Source organism: Protomyctophum bolini, assembly GCF_963924005.1.
Source record: "Protomyctophum bolini genome assembly, chromosome: 7".
Taxonomy (NCBI): Eukaryota; Metazoa; Chordata; class Actinopteri; order Myctophiformes; family Myctophidae; genus Protomyctophum; species Protomyctophum bolini.
This window is the reverse complement of record NC_137868.1, coordinates 44,593,343-44,615,013: the sequence shown is the minus strand read 5'-3', so window position 1 is coordinate 44,615,013 and position 21,671 is coordinate 44,593,343. Positions and strand designations below refer to the sequence as shown.

General features: G+C 45.5%; 1 protein-coding gene across 1 annotated transcript in view; it reads left to right on the top strand.

The window, feature by feature from the left end:
• Positions 1-8,236: 8,236 nt before the first annotated feature.
• LOC308318743 (uncharacterized protein) overlaps positions 8,237-21,671 on the top strand; it is a gene marked incomplete at its 3' end in the record, with an annotated part of 66,518 nt that continues 53,083 nt past the window's right edge. Inside the window, exon 1 of the mRNA XM_080768370.1 lies at positions 8,237-8,526. Within this exon, the coding sequence (XP_080624496.1) occupies positions 8,312-8,526 (215 nt within the window). The 5' untranslated portion in view covers positions 8,237-8,311. The remainder of the gene's footprint in view (positions 8,527-21,671) is intronic.

The following is a 21,671-nucleotide window of genomic DNA, read 5'->3' as shown; positions in this document are numbered from 1 at the left end:
TATATGGTTTTTGCGACGATTAAAAAAAAGAAGAAAATGATTAAACAAATACTATACTACACACTATACTATAGTGTGCAGTTTTTCATTGTCAAAAGTCAAGAAAATGACATTGCCATTGTCCCCGATTATAATCGGGCCCCAGTAATACTCCGCAATTTTTCAAAAAAATTCAAAAAACGATGGACTATAACCCATCATTTTTCCGCAATACTCTTTTTTTTTAATCTGATCTCAGGTCAGAATGGGTTAAACATCGCCCAGCCTCTCCGACCAGCTGACCATATTATGAAGCTCTCAGTCCTGGGGGCCCTGGATTATGAACAGCAGACCGCAGACAGCAGACCTCAGGTCAGCCATATGTCACGTCAGTGAGCAACAGAACAATTGGTGCATGCAGCTCTCCAAGGAACGTGTGCTGTCTGTCACCTTTCCTGTTCGACTCCCCCCTTTGACTTCAGTAAAGTGCCACTCCAGTAGTTGTCCAGCTCTGCGGTGGCGGCCTTGTGGTTTTAAGAGTGTCCGCCCTGAGACTGCCTGGGAGGTCGGGTCGGGCCATATAATATACCAAAGTCCCTGCGACACACTGGCATGATGTTCAGGGAATGTAGCCTACTTTGTACATCAAAGCTGTCTCTCTGTCACATTCTCTCTCTCCCTCAGTCTGTGACTCCACACTGGCCACTCCCATTATGATCCCATTCCAGCACACCCCAGTTCCATTTACACACCTGTCTTCAACTATACCTCATCAGCCCAGCAGGGAACACTTCTCCAATCAAGCTGCTCACTATAAAACCTGGACTCAGTGCAACAAACACTCATTGTCAGTTCATAACTTGTTGTCATTGATGTCCTTCCTGTTCCTGTGTTGACTTTGATGTCATTCTGATTCATGCCTGATTCCTACCTGCATTCCCCTGGGTAAGATATCTCCTTATTCTTTATTAAATACTTAACTATCTATTCTTGTTTGTTGTTCTATACTCTGCACTTGGGTTCGACTCTGTCTACATCCGTGACAGTCTCACGCTATACAGAAACAGGAGATAGGCTCCTGCCGTGCGGATTCTACAAATGTCTGCTAAATCTTGACAGTTCTCTGAAAAACCTCAGTGGTTCTCAAACTATTTCATGTCAAGGACCCACAAGATTATTATGTAATTGGCCACCGACACCCATCTGAAAATATGTAGTTCCAGGGACCCTCCAGAAGCAAAGATTTTCGTTAAAAACGTTCGCTCTGAAAGAATATATATATATATATTCAAACATTTGGGCCACAATTTTCACGATTTTTCAAAAAATAGCACATCTACAAGCTTCGTAGCGCGGTTGTAGATCTGCCTATTTTTCAATAAATAAAGTTTAAAATATGGTTAAAACACCACAAAAGGGGTTAATCCCGCAACCAGAATGTGTTAAGTAACTTGAGAAATAACCATAAACACCAACGTGAAAAAGAATTGTGATAATATCCTATATATGCCTTGAAAAATGAAAATATATTTTTCCATATCGCCGTGCAAACCCTATTCCACCAGGCTCTATAAGCTCAGGCTTATACTTACTTAGTTGTGGGATATAACTCCATTGTAAGCTGCATCTCGGATGACAATAGGGAGCAGTACAGATACCGTGCGGGGGGGGGGGGGGGGGGGGGGGGGGAGCTTTGTACGGTGATTCCATTCCTGCCGTCAAGCACGTGCAGATATAGTGTTAGAGAGGCAGGCTCTGAAATCCCGTAAGAGCCCGCGGGGTCACTTTTAGACAAAAAAATGGCGAAAATATAGCAGCTATTTTCGGGGCGCAATAACCCAGCAGTCTTTATCTATACTGGAGGAGACGCGGTTATATAACGACATGGATTTCGAAACAAATTAGTTCAACGCAAAATGCTGTATATACGTGTTCGAGTTCAGGAGAGTTTGGGGGGGGAGCAATTCTCCTGAATGCTGCCTTTCCGGCATGGAAAAGGAGTGGCATTTTGCATTTCTTTCACCATGTTAAGTAAATTCTGCATTTGTGGTCTGGAAAGGGCAGTTGTTTTACAGACTGAAGCCCCCTTTGATGTCTTCTGTGTGTAACGTCCCTGCCTGCTGTATATGAGGTTTATCACACCTGATGCTCTACCTTAATTAGCTCTGGTCCAGAGTTCACAACTCTCTGGACCAGAGCTATAGTTCTATGCCTGTACTCTTAACTGGATGTTTTTTGAGGGGCGGCGCCAGCCCTCCTATTTAATTATGTCCAGCTTTTGGTGTATATGTGCACAAACGTTGTCCTATATAGCTTGCAGATCCACTATTTGTTTCACTATTTTAGAAATGGGGCTATAGAGCCTATTATGGTAACTTAGTTTGTGCCACCCCTATTTCTTTCTGAAATTAGACCTCTGCTACACAGACAGCCCTGCAGGGCCTGACATCTCCCAAGCAGCCGCAGCAGTATAAGGTCAGGTGTGACTTGATCCCAATCAGCCCAGCTGCTCCACATCAACTTAACGGTTTCCTTTATTCCTGCATGTGTCCTTGCCTTTGGGGTTCCTAACCTGGCCCATTTGGCTATACGCTCTTATCACTGACTGTAGGTCCTACTATTCGAATAAAGGCAGAAATGACCAAAAAATATAATATAGAAAAGCAGAAGAAAAGAAGACGAGGCCGGGAGCCCCCCCCCCCCCCCCCCCCAGCTCCCAAACCTTTTAGCTCAAGACCCAAAAAAAGTTTATCCAAACTATAGTTAAAATAGCAGATCTATATACAAGCTTCTAGATGGGCTTATTTGCACTGCACTCTTATTTATGATTTTGGGTTCATTTTATTTATTCTTGAAATTAGTTTTACAAAGACACAAATCTTTACAATTTGGCTTTTTTGGAGATTTATTTTTTTATGTTTTGAAGTGATACTACGGTAATTAAAAACAAAATGTATAGGAAACAGAAAATAAAGGGACCCATGAAAATGTGTGTTTTGGGGAATCATTTGATGCCAGTATATATAGTCTATAGTGGTTCCCAAACTTTTTCATGTCAAGGACCCCAAATTGACACTAATTAGCCCACGGACCCCCATTTGAAGAGATATGCCAGGGACCCCCATACGAGAAGGTTTTTACGTCTCTACTCACGTTAAACTCATTAAACTCAACCCGTTTAATTTCAAGGACCCCCTGCAGTTTGACATGCATTAGGCTACGGATAGCCTGAGCTATAACGTGTTAGGTTTCTGCATGGTCTAGAGGGGCGGGTCGCGGCTGAGATTTGCGCACGCCCTGATTGGTTCTCATCGATCTGTCCGTCACCCCCGGCCCCTCCTCTCCCCCCTAGTGCAGCGCTACGTCACATAATTTGGAGCGACGCCCACCTGCGGAAGGTTTGACTCCTACTTTTAGACAAGAGCGGCCAATACGTTCCTCCCATTTAAGCATCAACAAAAATGAAAGCCTGGTACCGAGGCTAGGCTACGGACCCCCATTTAATGGAATTTCTATCTCCGAGACCCCCAATTTATGTTGTAAAATCAATGTTCAATTTAACTCTGAGAGTGTACAATTAAATGGACCCTGACGGGTCCATATGGTTCCATTTGTATTTTGTACACTCTTGGATTATATGTAGGCTATAGGTTAATTAACTCAGTTTTGTAGTCTTTCAAAAGGTCGATCTAGACTGCAGTGGATATAGGCTAGATTAATTCGGTCCATGTGCACAGCATATCCATCCAGAGCCATCAGGCTGTATTTAATTTGATTTTTTTTCTTTTTTTTTATAGATTTTTTATCCCACGATTTTGTAACCCATTTTTCACCCCTGTGTCAATCATCTACTGTGATCCTGGGCTCTACACACCCTCCACCAACCTGGGGAGAGCAACGGAATTAACTCATGCTTCCTTCATGCTTGAGTGTCCAAGTTGCTCCTTTACACCTGACAGGGGGGAGTTTCCCTGGTTGGACGTAGCGCGTGAAAGGAACACGTTATTCCAACCAGTTCCTTTCCCCTCCATCAGGTGCCCCGGCTGGCCAGGGGGAGGCAGTTTAGAGACCAGGATTACTGCATGTTTTTGTGAGGGTACCTATACCCTAGGCCCCTAGGGGACACAGGGAGAACATGCAAACTCCACACAGAAATTTAATTTAATTCTAAAATTATTATATTTATCTTGTTTTTTTATCTTACTTTGACTCTTTTAATGTATATCTGTGGCGATCTCATTCTCACTGATGATGATACCCGAATTTTCCATCTGATAATCTAATCTTCACCGGTATTTCATGTCTTAATTTCATTAACCCTAAAAACGGAACCGATCAAATATATGTGACAGAGGAATGAATAAAGGAAACTGCAATTCTGTCTGACTGTTATGGTTTCCTTTGATATAGCCTACATTCGTCTGTCACATTAGCCTATTATTTTGATGGGGGGGGGGGGGGGGGGGGGGGGTGATGACGAGCGACCCCACCTCCACCTGTGACGGGAACGGTGATGGCGGTGATGATGATGATGATGATGATGCTGGTACCATGGCAACAAGGCGCGATTACATGCCGAGCCTATACAAAAGAAAAAAGAAAAGCTTTTTTTTTTAATTTAGGCTATTTATTTCCTATTTGTAGACATGCTGTTATATGCGCGCTCGCGTGGATGTGGGGCGCACGTATAGAGAGCGGATGGCATTTAATTGAAAGTGCTATTCTCATCTCTGTGGAGAGTATTTAGAGTATATCTAATCGATATGGTGGTTTTATTATCGACGCGTCTGGCTGGATCGATGGAGCGAATTCAAGGATGTGAACAACGTTCAACAAGTTATTTTATTTCTCTCTCAGCTGCCTCGGCTTGAATACACATAGGCTATCATCCAGACGCGCTGCCTGTTTCTCACTGTTGTAGGCTATTGTTTGAACTACACACATGCGGACACGTTTTTCATTCTTTCTTTCTACACCGACAAAGGAGGGAGCCAGGGATTCATCCGGCGTGTCAAATTGTCCATTTTATAAACGGGATATATTGGGAACACGGCGTCGCTCACTGACTGACTGACTGACTGACTGACTGTGTATAGGCTATCCTCCTCCCAGAAGACAATGTCATGTCAAAGTGACAGTCGATCGCCATAATAGAGAGGAAACCGGATAGAATTAAAAAGGACGGGGAGATTTTCTTTTTTCGGGGGGAGGGATTTTATTTCAAACAAAATCTGTTCTTTAAACATTAATTCGGTGAGGTGCGGTGCCGTGACCCCCCTCTCTCTCTCTCTCTCTCTCTCTCTCTCTCTCTCTCCATTAAAAATCCGTCTTTTTCCCCGACGCACGCGTACGGTGCGCCCCAGGAGAAACACGTTCCATGCCGCCGTGATGTGATGTCAAGTGCGTGTTTGGACTATAGACATTAAAGAACGTGCAGAAGAAGGGGCCACTGATTCTCTGACACAAATAATGGGGTAAATACGTGAATAAAGTTCACTTTTTTTTTCTTCCTGCAGTGTCGTGTTGTAGCCTAGTATAGCTGGCTACGTATATTCCCTATAGTCTGTGTAGTTATAGCATATTATCTGTGTGTCAGATAATTAAAATTAACCGGCGCGCCTCGCTCGGAGACTGGATCCGCGTGCGTCTGTCTGTGTGCGTAGCCTATAGTCTGCTGTGCTTTTAATGTGCGTGTCCGTTCTCCGTGCCCGCGGATAAAAGAGCCAAGAAATCCACTCAAGTGTCTCCTTGTCATTCATCCATTCATCCATCCGCGGATGATTGTCACTATCTCTCTCAACCCTCCAGCTCCATCAATCTCCGAAGACCTCTCTCTCTCTCTCCCCGTCCATATATACATAGCTCTCTCTCTCTCTCTCTCTCTCTCTCTCTCTCTCTCTCCAGGCCGGGTCATCAAACCTCCCCACATAGTTACGTAAGGACACGCGCGGCGTGACTGACAACAGAACAACCGCGGGGTCGGCGAACCCCACCACCACCACCACCACCACCGTCCCCCCGCCGCGGGGTGAGTGGGTGTGGGTGAACTAATGGTGAACTAATGGCTCCGAGCGAGGAGCAGTGTGATTAATTATAAGACTAAAAGACATTTTAAAAAAGCTCCTTTTTGGGGGGGGGGGGGGGGGTGTCGTTTTGAGAGAGAGAGAGAGAGCGAGAGAGAGAGACCGGGGGAATTCGGTGGCCAGCATGCCGGGCGTCAGTGCGCGGTGGTCGGCTGTGCCCGGCTACTATACATGGCCTCCTCGATTCCTCCAGAGCAGCAGCAACAACAATTACGTCTCTTCAAGGACGTCGAAGGAGGAATGACTCAGACTCAGAGAATCCTACAGAGACACACAGCTAGAAGAGGACAAAGCACAACCGGGAATTTCTCCTCCTCCTCCTCCGAGGTGCACGGCATGGAAAGCCTCATGGTGACGCGAGGTTAACCGAGACCACCACACACAGTGACACACGCGCACGCACACACACACACACACACACACACACACACACACACACACACACACACACACACACACACACACACACACACGCACACACGCACGCACACACGCACGCACACGCAGAGAGAGAGAGAGAGAGAAGTGAGCAGCAGAGTGCTGCCACCGCCGCTGGCGCCGTCACATGCAGGAGGAGAGGAGGGGAGAGGAGAGGAGAGGAGAGGAGAGGGTCTCTTTTGTCGTCTCCTTCCTTTATAGCCAAGGGCACCATGCATGCACCGGGTGTGTCATATCAGTGATGATGACGAGCTGCCGTGGCCGGAGCGGTCGCAACGTGAGCGACCCCCCCCCCCCCCCCACAGGCACACACACACATACAACAAGTCCTTCTACGCTGACGGTATAACCTTCCTTTAAGACACAGACACATTAGTTAGAGAGAGAGAGAGCAGAGAGACCATAATATAGGTTCTGGAGAAAACAGCTACAGGTAGGCTGACTGCCTGCCTGCATGGCCACCCTCTATACGCTCACTCTCTGCCTCTCCAGCCTTCTCCTCCTCTCCTCCCCTGATCTCTATACTTATCTACGTTATTCTCTCTCCTCCACTATATTCTCCTCCACTCTCCTTTCCTCTCCTCTCCCCTCCCCCCCCTCCTCCCCCCCTCCTCCTCCTCCTACTCCTCTCTACTTCACTAATATTCTCTTTCCTCCACTCTCCTCTCCTCTCCTCCTCCTCCTCCTCCTCCTCCTCTCTACTTCACTAATATTCTCTTTCCTCCACTCTCCTCTCCTCTCCTCCTCCTCCTCCTCCTCTCTACTTCTCTAATATTCTCTTTCCTCCACTCTCCTTTCCTCTTCCTCCTCCTCCCCTCTCCTCCTCCTCCTCCTCTCTCGTTATCTAATATTCTCTTTCCTCCACTCTCCTTTCCTCCTCCTCCTCCTCCTCCTCCTCCTGCTCTCTACTTCTCTAATATTCTCTTTCCTCCACTCTCCTCTCCTCCTCCTCCTCCTCTACTTCTCTAATATTCTCTTTCCTCCACTCTCCTTTCCTCCACCTCCTCCTCCCCTCTCCTCCTCCTCCTCCTCCTCTCTCGTTATCTAATATTCTCTTTCCTCCACTCTCCTTTCCTCCTCCTGCTCTCTACTTATCTAATATTCTCTTTCCTCCACTCCTCTCCTCCTCCTCCTCCTCCTCTCCTCTCCTCCTCTCCTCTGGGTGTGAGATGGATGGAGTTCTGGGTGGAGGAGGAGGAGGAGGAGGCGCAGCAGCAGCAGTCTCCACTACTCCCATGAGCAGCAGCAGCAGCGGCAGCCTGTCCAGGCTCCGCGGATCTAGCGGTACCGCGCCACCAGGAGGAGGAGGAGGAGGAGGCGAGTCCAACAGCAGCAACAAGAAGAAGCGGCGCAGCAAAGGCAGCCTCCCGTCCCCGTCTGGGGGCGTATACCGTCTCTCCCAGGCCTCTCTGGGAGAGGGGGGGGTGGTCGGGGTGGGGGCGGACCCTCCCGCCGAGGGCGGTCCGTCCGCCGCAGGGACCGCCACCGCCATGTCCGCCCGGCGCCGCCTCTCCATCATGAGCTCCTCCTCCCGGGGCGGCGGCGGCTCGGGGGCAACCACGCCCATCCCGCTGCCCCCGCCCCGCTCGGTGGGCTTCGCGTCGTCGTCGGTGGCGGCGACCCCGACCCCGCCCCCGCCGCGCACCACCACCACCGCCCTGGCCTCCACCGCCGCCTCGTCCGTGGTGGTGGTCGCCTGCAACGCGGGAGGAGGAGGAGGGGGAGGGGCCGAGACCACTACGACCACCACCACCACGGCGGCCGGGACCCCCGAGATCGGAGGAGGAAGGGGAGGAGGAGGGGGCGGAGGCATGGGGCTGTTCGGCATGGGCTTCCAGGACGGCGAGGACTACTACGGCTCCTCCGGCCAGAGCACGTTCATCCAGCGGCAGTTCGGCGCCATGCTGCAGCCCGGCGTCAACAAGTTCAGCCTGCGCATGTTCGGCTCGCACAAGGCCGTCGCCCTGGAGCAGGAGAGGCTGAAGTCCGCCGGAGCCTGGATCATACACCCGTACAGCGACTTCAGGTACTGTATATAATGTACACGCGCACGCACACATATATACACTAGTATAGACTATTTGCAGACCGTGGCTGGCAGCGGCCATGTTTTTCCCGTCAGAGTTTGGAAGCACTCGTTATCGGTGAAGCAAAATGTCCTGCTGCTGCCCTCTTGCGTTATGTGCTAATTCAAAACAGGTGGGCAAGTGGAGTGATATCTTATAACGAGCACTTCCAAACTCCAGCACTTGGAAAAAGAATCACCTGCAAGGACACAAAGTATATATATATAGCTCATGACATGTCTACAGGGGATTTTTATGAAACAAACACTTTGTCGAGGATGGAAAGAGAATAATTCAAGCTTTCCGCACAGCTGGCAATGTTGGTGATTTTGACGTTGTTTAATACAATCAGAGAGGACTTTTCTGTCTGGATGAATGGGCTGCCATTGGAAGTTGCACCTATAGGTAGCACCCTGCCATTACCTTATTCTTTATTATTACCTTATCTTAAGGTAAGATGGCCTTGGTCTGTATAGCTCTGGTCCATAATAGCCTTATACTCATGGACCAGATAGCTACATCCCTATATATGCCTGCTTTCTCTGCACCATTTAAGGCCGTTTCCACATTTTAAAATGTAAAAGACCAATATTATTATGAAGAAAACAAGATGTTAAAGGTAGAGTAAGTGATTTCACTTAATTCAAATATCACTTATTTTTTGTTTTCTTGTGATACTCCTCTCTACTATAGAGTGTGCTGACCATATAAGGAGTTCCTCCCTGTCCCCAGTTAACCCCTGGGGGTCAAAAAACCTTAGGTTTCGTTTTTGACTCTCTATCCTGATTGGACGAAGGCTTAGGTCCCACAGCCAAAAACGAAACCCAAGGTTTTTTGAGTGAAATCACTTACTCTACCTTTAAGACCACTAAAACAAGCCTATAGGTCTGGAAAGGGTGCGGGGAAGGACTGCGAGATATAGGCCTATATATAGGTTGGGATCCGGAAGTGGAGGAGGCGGAGCCAACGTTGAGAAACCACGGACGGGGTGCATACTTAGTTTAGACTAGACATTGGTTAGACATGGGTTAAGGTTAGGTTTAGGTGTGCTGCCCCCGTGGGAGGTTAGGTTTAGGGTGAGGGTTTGAGATAGGTTGTAGTTGTAGGACTAATGACTGGTCTAACCAATGACTAGTCTAAGCCAAAAACTAAGTACTGCACCCCACCACGGACTGGGGGTTCCATCTCATTTGGAAGTGTTTCCAGAAAGCGTCTCCGTCCCACTGTCAGAGCTGTATATTATAGCCTGCATGGCATTATTATATGCAGACTGATAACATGGATTCACTCACACGTTGCTGCTTTTCAACCCTTTTACTTATTCAGTGTTTTTGAGCACAGAACCACCGTTTGATGACATTGAAGCACAAAACTTTGAATGTTGTTGTCTCGCGGGTTTGATAGTAAATTCCGTGCGGATTGACCATTAGGAAAGATAACAGGCCAAACATTGATCAAAAATAACAATTCTTCTACATTCTCTAATTGTGTGTAGACGTCTTGCAAATGAACCCATTTCGGGGCGGCAACCCCTTTTGGTGTTATAGCATTATGTTATGCTTTAGCTATTGAAAAATAGCAGATCTACAAGCTCATAGCGCGCCACGGAGTGGCGCGCTACGAGCTTGTAGGTCTGCTATTTTTGAAAAAAATCGAAGAACGACTGACAGAAACATTAGCTTTTCAGAAAACTGTCAGGATGTAGAAGAACATTTTTAGAATCTGATCTCAGGTCAGAATGGGTTAAGTAATGTAAGAGTCCATTTGGTTTAATTTTGCACTCTCAAGAGTCCATCATTTAGCTGGGGGGACCCACTGGAACCTCCTCAAGGACCGCTGGTGGTCCCCAGACCACTGGTTGAGAACCACTGCTCTGTGGCGTCGGTCTGGAGTTTGGCCAATAGGCAGAGAGTATGAGAAATCTGAACAGGATGTGTCCTTTTCACTGTTGCACTGATTGGCCCCCCGATCATCTTCAGATACTCCATTTGGGTCCATTTTACACTCTCGGAGTTACAGACCTGTAAGGGTCCATTTGGTTCCATTTATTTTGTACACTGTCAGAGTTACAGACCTGTAAGGGTCCATCAGAGTTACAAAGCTGTAAGGGTCCATTTGGTTCTATTTGTACACTCAGAGTTAGACATGTAAGGGTCCATTTGGTTCCATTTGTACTCTCTCAGAGTTACAGACCTGTAAGGGTCCATTTGGTTCCATTTGTACACTCTCAGAGTTGCAGACCTGTAAGGGTCCATTTGGTTCCATTTGTACTCTCTCAGACTTACAGACCTGTAAGGGTCCATTTGGTTCCATTTGTACACTCTCAGAGTTGCAGACCTGTAAGGGTCCATTTGGTTCCATTTGTACACTCTCAGAGTTACAGACCTGTAAGGGTCCATTTGGTTCCGTCTGTACACTCACAGTTACAGACCTGTAAGGGTACCTTTTGTTCCATTTATTTTGTACACTCAGAGTTACAGACCTGTAAGGGTCCATTTGGTTCCGTCTGTACACTCACAGTTACAGACCTGTAAGGGTACCTTTTGTTCCATTTATTTTGTACACTCAGAGTTACAGACCCATAAGGGTCCATTTGGTTCCATTTCTACGCTCTCAGACTTACAGACCTGTAAGGGTCCATTTGGTTCCGTTTGTACACTACGGACCTGTAAGGGTCCATTTGGTTCCATTTGTACTCTCAGACTTACAAACCTGTAAGGGGACATTTTGTTCCATTCATTTTTTACACTCAGAGTTACAGACCTGTAAGGGTCCATTTGGTTCCGTGTGTACACTTACTATACACTACGGACCCGTAAGGGTCCACTTGGTTCCGTTTGTACACTCTCACAGTTCCAGGCCCTAACCCTAACCCCTATAGGGATCGTTAAAGGGGGCCGTTATCGTTAAGGCAACCAATTATTGGCAGAGACACACACCTGTGGATTTTATTTTTAGCGCGCGACAGAGAGCGGTGCACGGGCTAAGAATAACCCCGGCATTCCTCTAGTCTAACCCCATTCCCTGCTTCACCTCGCCTCTAAATGTCTACTATACACCTCAGTCCCCACTAAACCCCGTATCCCCTAAAACTTATTTTGCCTTTTATTTACCATTTTGAAAAACTATTTTTGCATAGTTCAACTAGCCAGTCTACATTGACACGTTGTGAGCTTGTAGACTGGCCATTTTAACTAAACTAACTAACTTCAAAAATGTTTAGAAAAATAGTAAAAAGGCAAAGAAGTTTAGGGATATAAGGGGTTTAGCGGTGACGAAAATGGAGCCCCCCCATCTCTAAAGGCCTGATCCTTATACCATAACCACAACCTGAATCATTACCCTAATCGAGTAGAAGCCTAACTCTAAAAATATATATTTGTTTTAACCAAAAGAAAAAAAAAATCTTGTGAGGACCAGGGAAACATACTATATAGGGCCTAGGGCCTCCCCCTCTTTTTTGAGTGGTGCAACCACTCCCTTACTGAGCTATGTGTGTGGGTGGCTTGGTCTGAGCACGAAAACAGCACAAACACACACACGCACATATTAACTGTATATATGTTGATTTTGGGTGTGCCAGTACAGTACAGTGACAGTACAGTACAGTATACAGTAGAGTGTACACTAGTAGAGGGACCCCCCACACGGTATAACTCTGTCATTTCTCAACCGTTTCGGACGCTGGAGCGGCTCGCCGGAATCGGAAAGCCTCCTCTTCACAGTATTGTCCCAGGCTAAAAATACTGCAGATCACGTCAGATTTGGTTGATATAAAGTTCATTGGCTGGTAAATAGTTCATTTCCGTATAATATCCCACGGTGGCGCTGGTTGTCGAGCGCTCTTTGGAGCAGCGCATGAGATGCCCATGGAAAGCCGGGAGAGCGCCTTATAGGCAGGCGTTGCCGCAGGCAACTTGTTGATAACTTTCCCTGCACTGTGAAACTTTCGGCAGAGAAAAACTGCCTCCCAGTGAGCAGCTATCTCTTTTCTCACTATAGGCCAAGGTCAAGTACATGTAGTACTAGTAGGCCTCTCCTTATTGCGAGTTAACTTGACTGGGGGACAGACAACATGGAGACTGAACAAGATATTAAACGGGACAGATGAAAACATATTTTTGGCCATAAACATGGATGACATGACATTAATGATGATAAGAAGAACAACCCGGACTGTTGTGAATTATCTGCATGCTGTCTGACTGGCAGCCTCTGGTGGACACTCCCCATTCCCTGCATCCACACAATCACACATGTGTTTGCCATTACACCACTCAACTCACTAGCCAATCACAGTCTAGGTGTGCCACATATAACCAGCAACTCACCCCACACTCCTCACTCAGTCTCCAGCCTTCACACAGGCAACATGCAGCACCTGCAGACCTCACTGAGTCTACCCACTACTCCAGCCATGCGTACTTGACCAAAGTAAGCCTTTGTTCCCCTGTACTGTATTGTATAAACAGGCAGTAGACTACGGGTAAAATGATGATATGGGAGAATAAGGTGACAATATGAATGACACGGCCTGGCCCAAAGTTCAGGAGGATATGGGACATTGACCGCACTGGGCATTAGTTTGTAAACAGATAAGACATAAATTATCTAACAGTGACCACTGACCACGCTGTTGTTTGTGTGTATCATGAGTTTTTATCTATAGTCGAGGTTTCTCTTCCTTTTCCACCAAACATAACTTTATAGTTCTGTGGAACTATGGTTCCAGTTCTAGATTCTTGGAACCCAAATGGGGCTTAGGGCCGATTCATACTCCTATTTTACGCTGTTTCGGCGCTGTAGTGCCGAAATGATTTCGGCTCGTCAGAAATTTTCAGTAGCACCGAAGAGCCGACTTTAGGACGGTACCCGCCCCCCCCCCCCCCCGAACCTCAAATGACGTCACATTGTAGGCTCTCTACAGAGCCGAACCGACTTTTATTCGGCTCTAAAATAGTATGAATCGGCCCTTAGACGGAACTGACAAGCCATTTATTTGGTTCCTGTTTCCAAACCAACTTTTATAGGGTGCTTGCTGAACCAGTTCATTTTGAGTGGAAGCACTCTGAACTGGTTAAAATATTAAGGCGGGGGAAAAAATGAACTGAAGCCATCAATGACGTGCGCACACACAGACATCAGCTTCAAGCCCCTGCCCTTTTTAGCTGCATGTCTGTAAAACAACTGCACCTCTCCAGACCACGAATGCAGAATTTATACTACATGGTGAAAGAAATGCAACCTCTCCTTTCCATGCCATGCCGGAAGGCAGCATTCAGGAGAATTGCTTTTTTTTCCTCCTGAACTTTAACACAGTATATTTTTGCGTTGAACAAATTTGTTTAGAAATCCATGTCGTTATACACCGTACACACAGTAGCTATAAAGAGTGCTGGGGTTGCGCCCCCAAAAATAGCTGATCTACAAGCTCTCAACTCATCACAACGCAACGCGTTGTGAGCTTGTAGATCTATCCAGTTTTCTGGATTTCGGTGGAAGTATGACGTTATGACGCTTCACAAATCAGTTTACATTCTCAGTTGAATGAAACAACTGTTGTGATTGGTCGGAAAAAATATCGTATTCCGGCGGGGGGAAATAAATTTGATTTGATTTTCCCACCGACACTTCCGCTTCTCTGCCCTATAGATTGTGTGACCAGGCTTTTCTCTTCGCAGATTGATTGATTGATTGATTAACAGTTTGCAGAATTTCAGTACATTTCAAGTATATACAACTCGATACAAAAACTGTTAACTGTGAGTGGACGACACACCATAAAGCATTGCACTTGTTTTCAATAGGGCCCACCGTTTTCGATTCATCAAAACATTTAGAGACGTGTGAATATTTTGTCAAAACAGGACATCATCATAGAGGAGGTTAAAAAGGGAAAAGATATATACAGTGTATAGTGTATACTGTACAGTGAGGGGTAAAAGGGGATTCAGATTTTACGGGGGCCAGTTTTGAATTGCATTCCGTCCGTATAGGTGCCCCTTTGAGAGCGGTTTTGAAGGAGTCAAGGGATGCGCACGTCTTAATGACTGTTGGTAGGGCGCTCCACATTTCGGTGGCATATATAGGAGCGAAATGAATGTAGTCCCTTGTTTGTGCCGAATCTGGGTTGCACAGCATCTACTCCATCATCTCTGATGAGTATACGGCTGGGGGACCCAGGCTAGTACTTTTGTGTTCACTTCAGTCTGAGGGGGGTTATTAGAACGAGAGCCAACTGGAAGCCCACCAGTGTTCTATTTTTGTTCTCGTGTTCGCCTGCCCAACTTTGGGGTTCTTCTCTCTCCTCACACCACGTCTATATTACTCAGACTTTATATTTCTCAGCTGTGGGGGGACTGTTTGGACCTCACAGGTGCATGTGACGACATGACAATTATAGAAGAGGTCAGGGCCATCGTCTATATACACCAGGCATTATTATGACATGGTTTGGAACATGTTTTATTGAAAACAATCCACATAATATGGAGTGAACGTATGTACATACGACGACCACATGCTATGTCCTTAACTAAATAAATCAGAGATTCTGTCTTGTCATGCGTCGCCATGTGCATGCCCTCGTACGCGCACTGTAGGAGCCATTTCGAATTATGATAATGAGACAGGGATTCAGTGACTGGATTATGCGTTAGGGGATTAGAGAGAGACAGAGAGAGAGAGAGAGAGAGAGAGACGAGACGGAAATACTTATAATCTGGCTTTAACTGTATAAATTATCCTCATCCACAAAATTTGCTAATTATTGAATGTGAAACAGTATGATGAACAGCAAGGAGCGAGCATATAGGGCTCATCAACATCACTGTCCGTACAGTGGCAAAGACGTATTGTCTGTGGCAAAATGTGAGATTTCCTTTTTTTGAAAGAAACGAAAAAAGTCCTGCACACCTGCATTTTATGCCCCCAATTATATCTTTACTGAAGTGGTAACGTTTCGGCGCGCAGCCCTTCTTCCTCAGACCTTCCAGATTTTTTTTTTTTTGGACAACCATTTAAATGTTCTCATTTCGATCATGCCACCCAATTTACTGAATGTCAAGTTCACCGGGTCTTTCGGTTTTTTACACACCATTAACCCATTCTGACCTGGCACCCATTTTGGTGTTAGCATCATGTTATGCTTTAGCTATTGAAAAATAGCAGATCTACAAGCTCATATCGCGCCACCGAGTGGCGCGATACGAGCTTGTAGGTCTGCTATTTTTGAAAAATCGACTGAACAACTGACATTTTTAGAATCTGATCTCAGGTCAGAATGGGTTAATTAGACCAGTGTGTGTCCAGTCGAAACCTCGTATGAATCTGATCTCAGGTCAGAATGGGTTAAATTGTTCTCGTTCTGATGATAAGACGGTATAGACCCACTTATTACTGAATGTCAAAATCTCCGGGTTTTCTTCGGAATATGTATGACACTACACAGTACTATAATAATTAATGTCATGTCACGACAGTGCTATCATAGTGGTTCTCAAATGTTTTATTTGCGCGGACGGACCCCTCGTAACTCTGAGAGTGCTCGAATGGATTCCATTTTCACAGGCTGCAGGGACCCGAGGCCCTGATATTATATGATCATACCAGTTACAGACCTGAATGGGTGCATTTTGAACCCCCTATATATAAAGGAACCCTGAGGCCCCATACACACATGTTATGTCTGTGTTTAATGGCCGCCCTAATGCTTTTAGTTTAGTTTAGTTTAGTTTAGTTTAGTTTAGATCCCCATTTAGCTGTTACACCTGTCAACAGAGTTCCCGGGGTCAACATTACAGATATCACATCAAAGAAGAAAATAATACATTACAGCATAAATACGGTTAGTGCATTCCCTCTTGATTGTATTCCATTACCTGGTACCTGTATAATGACATGAACTTGCCTTGATGCTGCTGTTTTTACACTTGCTGAAAATTGCAGATCTACAGGCCCACAACGCATCGCAGGGCGACACGCTGTGAGCTTGTATATCGGCTGTTTTCAGCATGCAAATAAAATGACTTGGATCTCTTGTCCACTATAGTCCCTTCCTAGCATTTCAGTCTAGTTTTTATTTGTTGACGAAATTGTCAGTATATTTAGTCTTAGTTTAGTCATCATAGCTTAAAGTTTTCATTTAGTTTCCATTTAGTTTTCCTCAGTGAAAAAAGGTAGTCGACGAACATTTTTCGTCTTAGCTTTTAGTCGACAAAAACAATTACAGGCTGTTTCTGCCTTCTGGTAATAATTATTGTCCACTCATTGTGTACGTCTGTGGCAAAAAGGGAGAAATTACTAGCCTGTCCCTAGCTGGGAGACAGGCTATAGTTTTCCATGTTGTAACTTTAGACTTCTGTACAAGGCACCTCCTGCGGCGTTCCACGCTCAGTATCAGTCATCCGAGACAGACAACAATATCCCCTAATATGATCATCTGATCACATTAGGGAGGATAAAGTACTCAACATTTTTGTACGGGTTCCCAGATTGCAGTGCAAGTCACACATAATAACCAGTCCAGGGAATACATGCAGTTCTTATACACGGAGGTCATTTAACATCAGACCCAATGGCGTCCACACACTTAACACCACCGATATAGAGTGAGGGTCGACCATCTCGCCATTTGGGTTTCCTTCTGAAACCCTGCAGGAAAAACTGGCCCCCTCCTCCCATGCCATGCGTAATAATGGCTCTCAAAGTGGTGTCCACACTAGGGACCCTCGGGCCTCATACACACATGTCAAACACATGTTCGGTGTCTTGTCTTTTAATGGCCGCCACAATGCTTTTCCAATGGGAGGTCCACATGGTTTGACCGAACCATTTTTGTTTGACGGGGCAGAACACATGCAGCCGTCAAACCTCAAATGTTTGGTCAAACCCACGTGACTCCCATTGGAAAAGTTTCTGTCAATATACCAGGTAATGTAATACAATCTAGAGAGTGAATGCCGTATTTGTTATGCTGTAATGTATTTGTTTTCTTCTTCTTTTGTTATATCTGTAATGTTGTTTTTAATTTCCATTTTCTTGTATGCATATTATTCTGTTAGGACCCCAGGAAGAATAGCGGTTAACTAAACCAAAACTAAACTAAACTACCGGTAAACAAACAAACTAACTAACCAACCAACCAACCAACCAACCAACCAAACCATACCAAACCAAACCAAACCAAACCAACAAACCAACCCAAACTAAAAGCATTATGGCGGCCATTAAACACAGACAAGACACAACACATGTGTGTGATGTGTGTGTGTGTGTGTATGGGGCCTGAGTGTTCTGATTCCATATACCAGTGCTGTGTTCTCACGTTCAGAGCCTTAGATATAGACAGAGTTATACGCAAACTGCGTTCACTTCATGGGGCTTCATTCCAATGGCGGAATTATTGAGAATGGGGGACAACCAACTGGGACAAGTCCTGGACCGGAAGTATAGGCAGAAATGCATTGGACACAAAAGCCCTGCGGCTTTAATTATCTTAACCCATTCTGACCTGAGATCAGATTCATACGAGGTTTCCACTAGGACACACACTGGTCTGATGAACCCATTCTGACCTGAGATCAGATTCTAAAAATGTCAGTCGTTCTTCGATTTTTCAAAAATAGCAGACCTACAAGCTCGTATCGCGCCACTCGGTGGCGCGATATGAGCTTGTAGATCTGCTATTTTTCAATAGCTAAAGCATAACATGATGCTAACACCAAAATGGGTGCCAGGTCAGAATGGGTTAAATCCCCTTATTTTAGATTGTTTTGTAGTAATATCGTACAACATAAACCAGGGGTGGGCAACTGGCGGCCCGGGGGCCACATGCGGCCCCCACCTTCACTTAATGTGGCCCTCAGGTTAATAATAATAATAATATTGGTTCCAGCTGTTTACAATTCCACAACATGCAAACATGACCTGCTTTAATTACTTCAGTCTAAATTAGTAGCTCAATGCTCAACACACGTATAATTAAAAGGCATTTGAAATTACATAAAAATGTAAATTTTCAGGATTCCAATTCGAATATAGCAAAAATAGCCGTTCTACAAGCTCAAAACGTGTCGCTTTGAGCTTGTAGATCGGCTATTTTTGCTACGACAGTAATGGCCTTTGGGAGTGAGTGTGGAAATATAGTGGCCCTCTCCATCGTCAAAGTTGCCCACCCCTGACATAAACATTAAAGAGACTTTAGCCTGTTACTGTATACAATACAGATGTCATGTTGTCACACAATGCTTATAAAATAGCTCTTATTTGCGCCGCCCTCGTTGGAAACAATGCATTTCCAATTAACTCTGCAGTTCAGGATGCGTGAACGGCGCTCTCGAGCGCTCGGTTTCTGCCCTCCTCTATATCGTATAACTCTTCTATTAGATATGGCTCTGCTGCTCACGTTCCAAAAAACAGAGAGGCTCATCCCTGCCAGTCCTATGTCCTGTCATAGCTGTCCAGCGGTGATCGAATGGGACAGCCTAGCTTGCCCTTGGCCTGGAGGCGTGGTGAATCTAGTCAGACCTGTTATGTAGTCTCTGTTAGTATGAGCTGCAGGGGCATGCAGAAATCCCGTCAGAGGGGGCACTTTTGGAGAAATAGAATAGCGATCTATACAAGCTCGTAGATAGAGCTTGTAGAACTGCTATTGTAGCCTGTAGATCTGTATATAGATCTGCTATGTAGATCTGCTATTTTCGGGCCCTAAAGGGGCACAGTTAAGAACCAGGAGTTAACCCATTCTGACCTGAGATCAGATTCATACGAGGTTTCCACTATAGACATACACACTGGTCTGATTAACCCATTCTGACCTGAGATCAGATTTTAAAAAATGTCAGTCGTTCCTTAGATTTTTCAAAAATAGCAGACCTACAAGCTCGTAGCGCGCCACTCGGTGGCGCGCTATGAGCTTGTAGATCTGCTATTTTTCAATAGCTAAAGCATAACATGATGCTAACACGAAAATGGGTTCCCGGTCAGAATGGGTTAAACTATTATGCTGGTGTCCGTGAGGTCAGATGTAGAGTTGCTGCACAGCTCCATATATGGAGTCATGAGGCGTGACGGACTGCCTGACTGACTGACTGACATGAAATGCAGGTTTTTTTTTTATAGGTCACAACCAGTAAGGTGCCCTGCACGCATCAGCCTGGGTGATGGCAGACTGCTGGGGGAGTGCTGGTGCTTTGGCATGGGGGGGTCTGATCAACATAAATGGAATGAATTCGGTATACTTGCCATATATGGAGCGTGTCTAGACTCTTGAGTGCACAGGGTTTGATGAGGTCAGATCAACGCATGGAATGTCGGAACAGGTCAGCTCCAGGTATGGAGATGTAAGGGCAGTGTCTTGTGTGTGTATACAGGGTTTGATGAGGTCTGGCCATATATGGAGCGTGTCTTGAGTGTACAGGATTTGTTGAGGTCAGATCAACACATCTCCATATATGGAGATCTAAGGGTGGCAGCGGGGCAACTGTCTTGAGTGTACAGGGTTTGATGAGGTCAGATCAACATATGGAATGCATTCTGTATTGGCCATATATGGAGCGTGTCACGAGGCGTGACGGACTGACTGACACGAGTCTTGACGGACTGACTGACTTGACAGGTTTTGCAGGTTTTCATAGTAAACTGCGACCTGTGCGGTCTCAATAAATGAGAAAGCTTACAACACGTCACGTTGTGAGCAATGTTCGCCGTTTTTGCACGACAGCGTTGTGTGAAACGGTGCACAATAAAGTTCTTAATCGGACTAAACGATTTAGTCGATTATAATAGAGATATTTTAGAAATGTTTCGCGTCGATGCACTTATTCGATGAATCAAAAAGTAGGCCAACATGAATATTATTAATTAATGTCTGGTGTAATGTGAGTGTTCAGTCTAAGCCAGTTCCCCCAACAAGCACACCATTTTATCATTCAGTTCACACAGTGTTTTTTTTTTTACCATTAAATTAACTTGGTGATTTGAATTCCACACAGCAAGAGCCTGTCTATATAGCTTCCACCAGGGCACTCATTACATGGAGGCCGTGGAGGGCACGTCATTGTGGACGTGCCCCTTCAGCTCGGCACAATGCCCCTCCAGAAATGGCAAAGCCACTGATATGAGGCCATATATACACAGTTAACCCGACTCCGCCAGACCGGAGCGCTATTGAGTTCACAAGTTCACAAAGTATAGCTTTGTTGTGAAACGAGTGTGAAGCGAGCTTCTTCCATCATGGCGGAGTCAGGGTTATATAGCACACAGAAGGCCTTGATGCCTGACGGACCGGACGGACACCCGGACGGACGGACCACCCTATATAGCCAGTGTTGTTTTCGTCGACTAAAAAAATGTTCGTCGACTACCTTTTTCCACTGACGAAAACTAAATGAAAAGCTATGATGACTAGAACTAAGATGTATTGACAATTTCGACGACAGATAAAAACTAGACTCAAATGTTAGGAAGGTGACTAGTGGACAAGAGATCCAGTATAAGTCATTTTACACTTTGTTGCATGCTGAAAATGACGCGTTGTGAGCTTGTATATATCTGCTATTTTCAACAAGTGTATATAGAATGAGCCATTACGACGGCTAAAATACATTTTAGTCGACTAAATGAACAGCAGATTTAGTCGACTTAAAATCTTATGCCAGTCGACTAAAACTAGACTAACACTAAAACATTCCAGGTGACTAAAATATGACTAAAACGAAATAAAAGTTTAAATCCATGACTAAACTAAAATAGAAATTTGCCTATGGTCGCTCCTCTGCCTCCTGTTACAGCTTCTAGACACCAGTGTTGGATATTCTGAATTCTGAAAGAGCCACTTCGCCCCTTTTGCAACCAGATCTCATTAACGATGTTCGGAGAGACAAGAAACACTTTCCTGTTTTTCTTTTTATGTGGGTAAAATATGTGTGTGTTTTTTTTGTTGTTGATATTTTTGTATTTCAAAGTGTCTGCGATGTCATGGACACTGGTCTCACTTCCTTCCTTCCTGGACTATACATCAAGGACTGTCTAAAGAGGACGGGACGCGAAGACCGTAAGGGCGCCGCCATGTTGCTCACACGGTGCTCCATGGAAGGAAAGAAAC